At 43.5% G+C, this 14,806-nt stretch overlaps 1 protein-coding gene across 1 annotated transcript in view; it reads right to left on the bottom strand.

Moving 5' to 3' along the window:
- KLHL6 (kelch like family member 6) overlaps nucleotides 1-14,806 on the bottom strand; it is a 56,428-nt gene that overhangs the window by 29,802 nt on the left and 11,820 nt on the right. The window contains exon 2 of the mRNA XM_019959016.2: nucleotides 5,605-5,770. Within this exon, the coding sequence (XP_019814575.1) occupies nucleotides 5,605-5,770 (166 nt within the window). The remainder of the gene's footprint in view (nucleotides 1-5,604; nucleotides 5,771-14,806) is intronic.

Genomic DNA, 14,806 nt, shown 5'->3' with positions numbered 1-14,806 from the left:
GACAAATATATGATATCACTTATATGTGGAATTTAAAAAAATGTTACAAATGAACTTATTTACAAAACAGAAATAGACTCATAGACATAGAAAACAAACTTATGGTTACCAAAGGGGATGGCAGGGTTGGGAGAGAGACAAATTAGGAATTTGGGATTAACATATACACACTACTATATATAAATATTGGGCTTCCCAGGTGGTGCAGTGGGTAAAGAATCTACCTGCAATACAAGAGATGCAGAAGACGTGGGTTCGATCCCTGGGTCAGGAAGATCTCCTGGAGGAAGGCATGGCAACCCACCCCAGTATTCTTGCCTAGAGAATCACATGGACAGAGAAGCCTGGTGGGCTACAGTCCATAGGGTCTCAAAGAGTCAGACAGAGCTGAAGCAACTGAGCATGCACGCACACATGCCACACCAATGGCCTTTGACCCAAGGGCCATCAGTGTCAACGGGCCAGCAACTCATCAAGTGACCTCCCGTGAAAAACCTTTGTCCAACACCAACAGTGGTGATTGGCTTGGTCAACTGAATTCTCACTTCTGCCTTTCTGGACTGGGAAATCCTCAGAGGGAAGCAATCGATGTTTAACAGGAAGAGAGTAAAAGGCAACCTGAGAAGAGAATCAGAAAATTAGAGAGCAGCTGAGTCACATCAAAGGTGTGACAATTAAGAAAACTTTACTACAAGCTGTGGTGGGGAAACCAAGGTAATCTGATTCATGCTGACTTCAGTCCCACTGTCAGGGTGGTATACATGACAAAATAAAATGCCAGCTCTGGCATACTTTCCCTGGAAGGTAGCCATTACTGTCACCCTAATTTTACAACTTAGAAAGCTGAGTCTCAGAAAATTTAAATAACTTGTCCACAGCCACACAGAAAACACGTGACTGAACTTGGATTTTTTTTGGGGGGGTGGTGTACTGGGTCTTAGTTGCAGCACTTCAATCTTCATTGAGGCATGCAGGATTTTTTTTTAAGTTGTGACCTGTGGGATCTAGTTCTCTGACCAGGGTTTGAACCCAGGCCGCCTGCATTGGTAGCATGAAGTCTTAGCCACTGGACCACCAGGGAAGTTCCCTGAACTTGGATTTAAAGCCAGGTTCTGCCTAACTCCAAAGCCCATGTTCCTTCTGCTCTGCCACCCTGCCTTATAAGAGACTATTACAGATAACAGTATATGTTTGACATCTAAAGAAATCCCCAATGATATTATCCAGCATTGAAAAGAATAAGACGGCTCTACACATCCTGACTTGTAACAACCTCCAAAAATTATAGTGAAGCCAAATAAAGCAAGACATCAAAATGGAGGGTTTACTATGCCAACACTTTTGTTTAAAAAATGGAAGCATGGGAGACTTGCATTGAAACATGTATAATATCATATATGAAACGAGTCACCATGCATCATTCGATGCATGATACTGGATGCTTGGGGCTGGTGCACTGGGATGACCCAGAGGGATGGTACGGGGAGGGAGGAGGGAGGAGGGTTCAGGATGGGGAACACGTGTATACCTGTGGTGGATTCATGTTGATATATGGCAAAACCAATACAATATTGTAAAGTTAAAAAATAAAATAAAATAAATAATATTTTAATAGAAAAAAAATGGAAGCAATGAATGAGGGTAATATATGCACATTTATCCTGGTACATACATAGAATAGGAAGGATAGCAAAACAGGAGGAAGAAAATTATCAGTGAAGATGGCAAATGTTTCACTGTATCTCGCTATATTTCTGATTTAGAATAGATATGTTTTATCTATAAAAAAATAAATAATATTTTAAAAGCACAGAGTGATTTCAACAACCTATAAACTTCTGTTCCTTATGGTGCCTCCAAGCATGAAAATATTACCAGTTTTCTATGTCTGATACTTTAAAGAAAGTATCCAGAAGCAATAGCAATCAGAAAGTGGGTTAAATAGATGTCCAAAAGCTCACAGCACTCTTTTCTTATTTTCATAAGAATTAACACTCATAGGAAAATTAGTAAAATAGCCTCAGAGAGAAACTTATTATTTTTTGCCTAGAAAGTAAATGAGATTTGGAAAATTTTGAGGTGAGGGATTATCAGAATAGGAGAATCAACAATAAACAAAGCCTGGGACTTCCCTGGTGGTCCAGTGGCTATGACTCCATGCTCCCAATGTAGGAGGCCTGGGTTCAATCCCTGATCAGGGAACTAGATCCTGCATGTTGCAACAAAGATTGAATATCCTGCATACTGCAACTAAGACCTGGCATAGCCAAATAAGTATCAAAAAAAGTGGGGGCCTCCTTTGTGGCTCAGTGGTAAAGAATCCACCTGCCAGTTCAGGAGACAAGGATTCGATCCTTGATTTGGGAAGATTCCAAATGCCGTGGAGCAGCTAAGCCCATGCACAACAATTGAGCCTGAGCTCCAGAACCCTGGAGCCACAACTACTGAAGCCCACGTGCCCCAGAGCCTGTGCTCCACAACTAGAGAAAAGGCTGTGCCGCAACAAAGACTCGATATAGCCAAAAATAAATAAATAAATAAAATTTTATATATAAAAAAACAATAAAGCCTGCTCTACTAGCATATCTCCATCCTCCTCTCCAATCTCTCTCATTAAATCTCATTAAACTTTCCATTGAAGCTCACCACTTGAGGGAAAATGAAAAGAAAACAAAGACAAAGAGGAAACAACTGTTTGCCAAAATAATTTCCAGATATATTAAAAATTTAGGTATTGAACCTTTAAAGGTAACAAGACTAATGAACTTGTGAGTCAGTACGTAATCAAGCAATGGGGAAGGTCATTCTAAAAATGCACACCAAAGGCAAAAACCATCAAAGATGTGATCAACATTATCTGACTAAATACTAGTTTTAAACTTTGTACAATAAAAAACTATAACTAAAAATTATGAGTTATACAATCAATGGGAAATATTTGTAATATTATCACAAAAGATTATTTACGATCTAAAGGGTTTTTATAGGTCTTGCTTGGAAAATCACCCCAAACTGAAAGGAGAACAAGAAACAGAAACACAAACTCCATCCTCAATGAAACCAAGAGACATCAGTAACCCCAAACCACACAGTATGAAGACTGGTAAGTGACTTTGCTGAGACAAGAGAGGGCACACTAAATATGTCCCTCAGAACCCCCAAAAAGCAGGAATATTAAAGTCTCCCCAAGCCAAGAATTCCAGGAGAGATGGAGGCTGACAGCAGGGAATTGGTTTAAGAAGTTAAGCCTTCTGCTTATCCTTCCTACTGCTTGCAGTCTAACAAGACTTATCCAATGGAGAAAGGTTCTGGACTCAGGGACACCAGAAGCTGAAGGAGACACATGAGGACATCTTACTTAAAGTAAAGGGGTTAAGTAAAGATTTACACACACACACATGCACACACACCTCTATATACCCTGTCTCTCCTATCTTCTCTTTCCTTGGTGTTCCTTGGTTTGGCTGTTTTATTGACAAGGAAATTGGGGCACAACAAAACTGTGAAACACACCCAAATCCACACAGCTGGTAAGCAATGGAGCTGGCATTTAAATCCAGCAATCTGGCTCCAAGCTTTGCTCTAAGTTGCTAACTCTCTCTGTATAAGTTACTGTACAAAAAAGGACCTGAAGTCTATACAGCAAGGAAGCTGCTATATTGTCTCTGAACAGAAGGAAGTTGTAGGTAATTTTTATGGTTTTTTTTTTTTTGCTTGTTTGTATGGGTTCCTAATTTCTGAAGTGAGTTTGTATGTTATTACAATTTATAAATATTAAAAAACCGCATTTTGAAAAACAACATTATCTCTTCAGCCTATCATACAGGACCAATTTTCACTTAGTGGGAAAAACAGAAGACCTGGTTACTAGATCCAACTGTCACTCCAAGCACATAGTAAGTGCTCAATAAAATTTATATTCATTAAGCATCTACTTTGGTGTCAGGCACTATACCTGAAGCCATAATTGCTATTACTGTTATTACTGTCAGTGTTACCTGTCCATCTTTAGACAAGTCAACTACCCTTTTTGGGTCCCAGGAAAGGAGATTAGCATGAAGGTAACAATGACAACTGTGGCTTGACTGAATTATGGTGAATGAGGTGATTCTCTGAAAGTTAGTGGTCCTTTGGGAGGCATCGGTGAAGAGAGGATACTTGCCTTGTAAGAGAAAGTTCTGAAAAAGCATAAAAGCGGAACTAGATCCATGACACAAGAAGGATTTCCCTGAAGTTAGATTGGCAGAATAGAGGGTAGAAGGGATGCTGAGCATGAGGTTGCTAAGCCCCTCCCTCCACACAACAGGATATTTCCCTGCCAGTGAATAAGGCTGAGGGTTTAAGCAGACAATGACAGATAAGGGCAAGGGGCTAGGTGTACAGATGGTAACAGACTTGGCGACATAGCCAGATAAGGTGTAACTAGTCCTTTGGGAAATAACTTGTTCTGTATCTTTAAAATACCCTGAGGAAACTGAGACAATAAAATTGGTTAACCCTGCAGAGACCCATTGCTTAGAATCATAGTACCTTTTCATGGTTGATTTTTCTCCCTTTTTCCACTTTCCTTCCCTTTGGGCTTCTTAAATCCGGCCTCAACTCCAGCCTCAACAAAGATAATCCCATTGTCCCTGATCTCTGCCCTAGACCCCACATTCCCAGACTCTGTTTTCTGTCCCTTTCCACTTCTGACCTACTGATTATCCAAGAGTATGCCAACTTCCAAACTCCCAGACAAGATGTGATGCTCGTCTCCAGTCCCTGGGAATGATCTTGACCTGTCCCTGGACTCTGTTTATCATAAATTTCAACATCCTCAATGGGAGAATCTCTGTCATAACCCAATGGAACTGAGTTCAAAGTGTAATCTTAGACCTAGGCAAAGATGGTAACTCAGGATGGAACTCCTATGATAATTGTAGACACAATTGACAGAAGCTATGGGTCTAATTATTTTATGAAACTAAATATAATTATTATAATCAGACAGAAACATAGTTAGATGTAAACAATAAGACAACTTTGAGGGTTCTCTATTTATCTTTCATGATACCCTTCATGAGAAGTGCTCTTCTTCACATCCACCACAGATTGCTGACCAGTGAAGTTCCCGCTTCCCCTGAAGTCTAGACACTGATCCCTGAGAGGCTGCATGTATAGTGGAAAGTAGGTGGCCTCTGGGCTCAGAAAGCCCAGGGTTCAAATTTCAGCCTTGTCACTTATTCGCTATGTGCCTAAATTTACCCACCCATAAAGTGGGAGAAAGTGACTACCCTGGGTTGTGCTAAGGAGTAGAAGGTACAGATATGAATTGGTGACTGCAGCTCCCCCACATCCCCCGCACTCTAATTATGCTTCTGTAAATCATAGTCATTGTTCCTGGAGTCAGGAACCAAGTATAGATTCTAGGCACCAAGCTCCCCTGGCTTCATCTCATTAAGGAGTCAGTGACTCAGCTCACCATCCCTCGGGACATTTCAAGTGAGCACAGGCCCAGCTGCGTGTGCCCCAGGTACAGGCCTGGGCGCCAGACCAGGCAGATCTCCAGAGAAGTGCTGCTTTCTTCTCTCCAGAGGAGAGCACGGGGCCTGTTTGTTCACACACCTGGAAAAGGTTAGCAGCTTCCAGGACGCGCTGGACATTCTGTTTGGTGATGAGCGCCTTGCTGGTGTACGTGTAGTCCAGAAGAGTGTGCATGGTTTCCGCATCCACCCCTTTGATAATGATCCTCTTCTCATACTTCTCCTTCAAATCATTGCAGAACATGGCCCTGGGAGAGAGATGTGTGAACATGAGTCCAACTGAGACCCGTGGCTCCAAATCTAAACAGACTCCCTTCAGACCTGTCTGCCCCGGTGGGACAGCAAGGTGCGCAAGGTCCGGACCTGGAGTGACTGTTGTCTGTCCCTCAGTGCCCGGCACGCACCAGACGTCCCGTGAGTGCTTAGTGAACTGACGTGTCCTGCTCTGCTAGGCCCAAGTGTGGTTCCCAAGTCAGTCTCAGACCTCAAGGGACACCAGGAGCCCTACTGGCTCACCTGGCAGGATCTAGAACTATTTTATACTGGCTCAAAGTGTGGGGTTCTTCTGGAGGCTTGTGACAATGCCAAAGCCTTTTCCCAGAAACTGTACTCACTGAGGCAGGATCCACCAGGAGGGAGCCCTAGTGACAGAATGTACTTTCTAGAAGGGGGACTTGCACCCCAACACCGAGGGCACTGTATCTCTAAATTCTCTTCCTGCGCCCTTTGCCACACCTCCTATTTATCTCTGGAAATCACTGGCCAGTTTCTTTCTGCTGTTTCCTCATCTACAAAACAGAGGTGACTGCTTGTGGTTTTCTAGGAACAAACATCAAAAAATCAGAAAGAAAGACATTGAGAAAAGAGAGAAAAAGAAAGAGAAGGAATTACTTGACCAGTTGACTTCTTGAACCTTTTGTTTGCGCCAGTGAGATCTTCTCCCCTGGGTCTCCCTCTGTCCTTCTTCCTGTCTTTGTTTTCATCATAACAATCCCCTCCCCTTCTTCTCTCCTCCCTCAACTGGCCTCCTCACCCTTCTCCCCTCAGAAGATGACAGCACGACCCAGACAGTAAATGTGAATTCTGTAAAGTTAACAAATCCCAGGCTGGAATCAAAGAAGCAGTGATGTCCTTTGGACAGATAACTAATTTACACGCCAATTTTTTCAGCCGTAAACTCTCTTGGCCAGAAGGGCACAGAGTCATGTGTGGAACCACACACCTTGTAAAGTGTGATCATGAAGCCCTCACCTTGCTGCCTCCTGATTCCATAGAGGACTCTGCCATCACAGCAAACACACAGTTCCTTAACTCAACCTGCCTTCCTAGGAGGAGTTGGACAACCTCATTCCCTAAACCTCCCTTTGAGTCTCTATAGCAGAGTTACCTGATAGAAATCTGATGCAAGCTATATGTGTAATTTAAAATTTCCTAGCAACCATAATTTTAAACATAAAAAATGAGATAAAATTAATTTTAATCTTTTATTTAACCTAATACATACAGAAATATTATCACTTCAACATGTAGTAAATATTTTTAGCTACGAATGAGATAATTTACATTCTTTTTTTTTAATACTAAGCCTTCAAAATCCCTCATGTATACTTTACACTTAAAGCACATCTCAGTCCATACCAGCCATAATTCAAATGTTCAGTAGCCACATGAGGCTAGAGGTGAGTCTATTAGGCAGTGCAGCCCTAAAACATTAATCCTGAACTCTGCTGTTGGGTCACCAAGATCTGCAAACATCTCAGGGGATAAAGTCAATGTCACCCACATGAATGTCATATACATGAACACATGGGAAATAGAACATTTAGATGGAGAGGGTGGGCAATGATAATGGGGTCAAATGAAGCTTCATGTAATTAAGGCAGCATATCACTGGAATCCTACCCAGGTGAAATTTAGAAATACCCCTTCACCTGATACGTGATTTTAAAACTAGTAAAAAGTGATTTTGTTGAATCTGAATGATCTCATACATTCTAAGGAAAATTGAAAAAGTCTACTCTGCTCTAGACATGTTTTGATATTAAATGAGATAGGTATATAAATTGTCTAATTAAATGCCTTGTACTTTGAGGGGCTCTTATGCATTTTGCAGGTCCCAGATGACATAATTATATGGGCTCTCTGAGATCATTTGGACTCTTGGTGGGGCTATTACTGCTAGATACAACTTCTGAATTCTCTCTTAGAATCTGTCACTGAACAACATCCTGCCCCAGTTCAGCTAATACATAATTGGGTGTCTGAATCTCCCAGAAACCAGCCCTCAAGAGCTGGTGATGTATTAGGGGTATGTAGGAGGGAAGATGAGGAGGGGAGGAGGCCAAGCAAAGCAAAATTCATACAGAAAATCACTTTGGCCTAGTCCTGCAGGACCTCTGAAGAAGACATTCCAGAGTAGTCCCAACAAGAGGCAAAGTTGGGCTGTGATACTCTGGCACCTCTGACAGTTACAGGCCACTCCTGGAGGAGGTCAATTCTCAGGCCCCTCTGGGTTTTGATGTGTGTGGGTGACAAGCACTCTGCACAAGCAGAGTGACCCCAGGAGCCTAGGGAGGGCGGGAAAAGCACTGCAGTCCTGGCTATTGGAAGGTGGAGAGAGCTGTGAGATGCTATCTCACCATGTCACAAGTGAGCAAACCTTGGTTTCCTTCTCTGTAAAATGATTAACAATAGTCCCTACCCCAGTGAGCTTCTGTGAAGGATAAGATAATACTCACAAAGAGGTTGGAACAATAGCTAGCACTCACTAAGGCAAGGCATCTCTGGCTGGTCAGGGAGATACTTGGAGCAGACGGCCAACCCCACTCTATCTCACAACCCTGGACCTGCCAGCATTGGGCTTGCTTCCAGTCAGGTCTCTGCACAGCTGTTTACCACCCATCCAGCCTAGAATTAGGGCCAGGGCTGCTCACAAACTGGCCTAGGGACATTAGCATGGTGTGGGCACACAATAGGAGCTCAATAAATGTTCATAGGAGAGAGAGGAAGGGCGTGCTGTAAAGACTATGTCTTTAGACACAGAGCCCCCTTGGAAGTTTTTTCTTTTGCCTTGTTTGGGTCTGAAAGTGCCAGCATTTCTCTGCTTTTCCCTGAGACTTTTTTCACTGATTTTCTGCCACTTAAATAAACTCTCCTTGGCCACAGACACCATGCTGAACACAGATAAGATGAAACTAAGGAGAAAACTATATATTTCTCATAGACCAAACTCCTAGGCCTGCTGCTGCTCCCTGGGAGATAAACGGAAACACTTTGGCAACGTTGTGACCCCATGAAAGGTCCACAACCCGGGCAAAGTGGGCCCTAGCTTTCCACTTTAATAACAGTAATCTCCCACAGCTAGATTTATAGCATTTGTAGGCCAAACAGCAGAATCTCTTTTGATTATTATATCCATTCTAAAATTTATTTATTTATGGCTGTGTCAAGCCTTCGCTATGGCTCACAGGCTTCTCTCTAGTTGCAGCACACAGGCTCAGTAGTTGTGACACACAGGCTTAGTTGCCCCTCGGCGTGTGGGATCTTAGTTCCCCAACCAGGGATCGAACCCACCACGCCTGCATTGGAAAACGAATTCTTAACCTCTGGGCTTCCAGGGAAGTCCCTAACATACCCATTTTATAGGTGACAGACTGAAGCAAAAGTTAAGTGAATTGACCAAGACCCTACAGGTTGTCAGCAATAGAATGGGACCCAGAACCTAGGGACTTTGATCTGGTGCTCACCAGTGCACTAACATCAAGGAAAACAGCAAGAGTTCAAGGCCATCTTTAGAGGATCAACTAGTGTCAGCATTGAGTGAACCAGGCCACATTTTGCTCCCTGAGAGCACAGCTAGGTTTGTTGCTAACCATTTATCCCTTAGCTTCTGCAGGAAACAAAATCTTTGTGTAATAAAAATACTTTCTAGACAGACACCAAGTCTCATGAGATTCTTGTAAAACAGAGGTAGCTATGAAGATCCTCTTTTCACAGTTAGAAATAGTCTCACCATAGGGAATCAGTTGCCCAATACTTCAGCAGTGAGTCAGTGCCGACCCCAAAATAGAGTTCATCTCCCACAATAGCCATGGAAATAACCATGGGCCAAAGTCTCCTGTAATGAAGTCAGGCCATGGCCCCATCCTTCTGTCTGGGCTTCGCTCCCCTCCAAGCTCTGCCAGCCTCACTCCTGACCTTATTCAGGTCTCTACTCGGATGTCACTGCCTCAGGGTGACCGTCCCTGACACTCAGTCTAAAATAATCACTCCCTAATGTCATCTCCATTGTTTTTCTTCACGATCCTGTACCAACCTGAAGCTATATTACACATCTATTGTTAATGAGTTTAATAATTGTCTCTCTGCTAGAACATGAGCTGAGTGAGGACAGGGGCTATGCTGTGCTCAACACTATATCCTCAGGGCTAGAATAGTGCCTGGAACCTAAGGAGACATTCAGTAAATATTTGGAGAGAGAATAAATGAATGAATGACAGCAAACTTGTGCTTCTAGATCTTCCATGTTTGCTTTTGACAGGGCTCTGCCCCTCCAAAAATTATGAAGCATTCTACAGGATGAGGCCCAAAGAGACCTGCCCATTGAGAACACCCATCACACCCCTGAGTCCAATGCCTGGAGCTTAAAGAGAACGCACCCACACCAAAACTTCCCACTCACAAATTCAGTAAGCTCATGTTCCAACAGCTCCTAAATGTCATCCATTCAGAATTTTCAATCAGCCCAACTTTGCTTTGGTTCCTCCCACCCTCCAGGCCTCCACACTTAACTTCCTGCCTCCTGAGGCTCTAACCCCAATCACAGTACTATAAGCAAATATCCACCTCCATCACCACCCCCCTGTCTTTCCTAGACCAGCTACACCCATGTTGCCCCCGTCCTGTTCTTCTTCTAATCCCTTCACCATCACATTTATACCAAGAACCAACTCCTCTGCATCAGTGAGGTATTCAGGGTTGGAATAGCTCTAACGTTGGTTGCAAACTGAGTTAAATTCTACTTAAGGATATGTGTATTCTTATAGCTGATTCACATTGTTGTACTGCAGAAACCAACACGATATTGTAAAGCAATTATCCTCCAGTTAAAAATTTTTAAAAAGGATATATGTAAAAATGTTTTTTAAATTAGCAATCATGTGCTGCTCAATGAACACTATATTGTTAAGAAAGGATTTTTGAGGGACCTCCCTGGTGGTCCAGCGGCTAAGACTCTGCTCTCCCGATGCAGGGAACCTGCATTCAGTCCCTGGCAGGGAAGTAGATTCCACATGCTCCAATAAGAGTTTGCATGTGCAACTAAGAATCCTCATGCTTCAACTAGGAATTCGCTTGCTGCAACTAAAGATCCCACATGCCACAGCTAAGACCTAGTGCAGCCGAATAAATAAATATCTTTTAAAAAGAAAGGATTAAGTAAACCCAATGTGGCCAAAGGGTTTGCCTCTGCAAAGGAAACACAGAGTCAGCGGAAGCAAGGGTGACCCTAGCATTGGATGACATCACTGTCTATGGTCCCCAGCACCTCTAAGCTAAGGCACCAAACCTTCCACCTGCCATTTCCTAGACAAAAGACCTGTGTAGACATGTGGCTCAGCCCAGTTTCTGACCTCAGGCTATTCCCTAAACCCTACGATGTAGACCCTGTCCCAGCACAGGAGTCCTGCCCACATCCCTGGCCTGCAGGCACTCCAGCCTCAAGGATGATGGGTCTCAAAGTATATGCCATGCACGACTTGCATCAGAATTCCTGGGTTGTTTATTAAGAAAGCAGAATTCTGAACCCCACCCACCCTAGACCTTCTGAACAAAATTTCTGGCAGTGGAGCTGGGAATATAAATGTTACTCAGCTCACCCAGCCCCCACCCACAATTGTTTAAAATCACTGCCCTAGAGAGAGGTCACCTCATTTCCCAACTCAATTCCCCTTGGCTAACCCCGAGAAGGAGATTGGACTAAGGTCCAGGTCAAGGAAATAACTGGTTGTGGTTCTGGGACAGATACACCCTTGAGAGTCTTCCCTTCCTGTAGTTTCTTTTTCTCATCTTCTGAGATCCAGACCTCCTAGAATTCCATGAGGCCTAAGGCTGCCCCCTACATTGGGAGTTTGCAGGGCAGGAATAGTACTCCTCCACCATTTCCCAACCTGGTGGGGATTCAGATGGAAGCAGGCCTTGTCCTGGCCTCTTAAGTCTTTCTCTACCTTAGCTGTTTAGACAGGGCCCCTGCAGCTTACATTCAAGTACCACATTTCACTAGACCTAGGAGTTCTGAAACAGGATGTGGTGGCAAAGCCCTATTAGTAACAAACAGTGTGCAATTCCTTGTTCTTATCTGCTGCACACATGTAAATCTCATATACCTGGAGGGGTGCCCTCAGAGAAGGATTTGGAGGTTCATGGCCATCTCTCCTTCCACTCTAGAGAAATGACCAACAGTACTCTGCTGTCTCTCTTCAGGGCCTGGAGTCAGCTCCCTGAATTCTCAGCTGCTCCCTCAATATTTTCTCCAAATGAACAGACAGGCTGGAACCCTGGAGCTGCCCCCACCTGACTCTAAATACCATCAGACCTCAAAAGAACTGTCTCTGCCAAGCCCCTTGCCCAAGTTCACCACTCCTTAAGGACGCTGCACATGTACCTCTATGGAACTGAACACCAGCCTTGTTTCTATAGAAGCAGCCCTCCCATCCCTACTGGACCACTGCTGAGGCCTCTGCATGGCATCGATGGCCTCAGCCCATCCAAATTTACGACAGAAAGAAGGGCTTGTACTGACCTGCAGGTCAGGCAGAATACACATCGGTCATCCATTTGCCATTTTTGTCTTTTCTGAAATTTTGTCACTGAGAAAGGCAGGATTACAATTTTTTTCCTTCCAGATTGAGTTGGCATAGTATATTCCTGGTTATCAAAATACTCATAGCTTTGGGACTTTGAAATGGTAAAGATTCATGATATGTGAAACAGCATGATATACAACTGTATGGTCTTAATTACATAAAAAGGGATGCTTAGTTGTGAAAATACACAAATGAGACCTAGAAGGACACATCAAAGGACACATCGGTAAACCGATGGCAATTATGAATGACTTTGTTTTTAGCTTCTTGTGTTTTTTTATTTCTTGTTATGCACATGTTAACTTTTAAGAAATACATGTTATTTTAAAAACCTTAAAACAACAGCATCAGTCACAGCAAATGCTTGTGGCCAGAATTCAGCAATGATTCAGTCACAAAGATATAATGGAAGTTCTTATTTTGGCTGCCCAACATCATTGCTAGTCATTTTAGGAAGAGTGCTCAGATTTTCCTTTGAGGAACTATCCCTCCTCCAATACCAGTCTGGGAGGGTTGTATGGAACTAGTCCCACCTCTTAGACTAAGGTTAGCACAGTCCATATGTCTTCCAAGCCACAGTGCCTGGGTCACAGATGGGCACACGAAGAAGCCAGTTCAGTTGAAACCAATTCCAGAACTTTCTCCAGAATTATTGGGAAAGAGAAACTCTCTTCCCAGTGGGGCTGCTGAGCTGAGAGAAATAAAAGTTCTGAGAGGCTAGAGACCTTCTTGCTTCCATGTGTGAAGATCCCCTGAGAGAGAGACCAACACAAAGGAGAGTAGAAACAAGAGACAGTGAAACTGGTGACATTATTTGAGCACAATGATCCAACCAGCCCTGAAACCAATACCCTTGGACTTTCAAATCATGTGTGGAAATAAATTTTTTTTCTATGTGCTTCAACCAGTCTGAACTGAGTATCTGCCATTTGCAATGCAGAATCCTGACAGATACAACTGGACAAGAGAAATCCTGAATAAAAAATGGGACCAAATGCTAAAGAAGATTGTATAACAAGTGCCCAGAAAAAGAAACATTAAAGTACTCTCAATGTTACTACACACTGCCCTTCACAGTCTGATCTGTGTACTCTGCTTCCCCATCCCATAGCTAGAAATTTCCAACACGTGCCTCTGTTTACATCAAGACTCTGGGTTACAGACAGGACTCTGTACATTCTACAAGGCCTTTTTTTTTTTAATTATTAATTTTATTTATTTATTTACTGGTCTGTGCTGCGTCTTCACTGGTGCTTAGAGCCTTCAGTGGTTGCTGCATGGACTTTGTAGTCATGGCGCACAGGATTAGTTGCCCTGTGGCATGTGGAATCTTCCCGGAGCAGGGATCACACCCGAGTCTCCTTGCATTGGCAAGCAGATTCTCAACCACTGGATCACCAGGGAAGTCCCATAGAGCCCATTTTTACTGTGCCTTTTCCCTCTATTAGATTCTTAAGGATCTTAGAGGCAGGAATTGGATTTTATTTCTCTCTCAATTCTTATTTACTGGCCTATTGTTGGATGGATGGAGGAAAAGGAAACTACATATGCAGTCCTGTACTTGGTCCTGTAGGCCAAGTGAACTCCCCTTGTCTCCAAACCCACGTTTCTCCTCTAACTGCCATGAGAATAACTAACAATAACCTTCAAGACTGATTGATGGGAGCAAGGTATGTGTGTGAAGAGCTCTGTGATTCTAGTGATTTTCTAGTGATTCTCCAAATTGGGACTCCAGTCCCACGGTGTTTATCCTAAGCCCTGCTACCCAAGATTTTACATTACAAAGCATGGTGATTGTTTTTCATCTTAATTTGCTTTGCACATCTTTCATCTCTTTGGCCAAAGGTTCCCCTGGCTTCCCCTAAAGAAACACCACTTCCCTCACAACCCTCTTCAGTGAGATCTGCTCTGATTCTCACTTCCCTTGAGCTGGGAGCAGAGTCAGCATTTGCGCTTGCTGTCTACTGCCACATCCTGACTAGACTGTTGCCCTGGAGGCTCCTTATCACCCTCTTTGCCCAAACATTTTCCATCTCAGCCCCCTACAACCCCATGCTGGTTTCTTATGGCCTCCATGCTATTTTCCAGAATTCGAGGCTCAGCTTCTGCTTTGTGAAATTTTTCTGAGCACTCCCTGGCTCTGACCGCTTAAAAACATGCAGAGTGGTCCCAATCCTCACCCCGAGGAGATCAATTGTTGAGGCTTCCCCAGTCCTAAAAGTTATCCATCTTGTGATAGGACAAAGATGACTCTACACGTGCTCCAGACTTCCCCCGCCACAAGCTGCCAAAGAGGAATATGGACCTCCAATACTGTTCTTTGGGCTTTTATGACACAGAATCCAGGGGAAAGGGGGAGGGCGAAAGATGTTCCAGCTGCAGATGGAGAGGAATTTTGAAGCAAGAAGTGAAGAAGTTCCT

Source organism: Bos indicus, chromosome 1 (assembly GCF_029378745.1).
Source record: "Bos indicus isolate NIAB-ARS_2022 breed Sahiwal x Tharparkar chromosome 1, NIAB-ARS_B.indTharparkar_mat_pri_1.0, whole genome shotgun sequence".
NCBI lineage: Eukaryota > Metazoa > Chordata > Mammalia > Artiodactyla > Bovidae > Bos > Bos indicus.
Note: the sequence above shows the minus strand (reverse complement) of the source record. Positions and strands in the feature narration are given on the sequence as shown.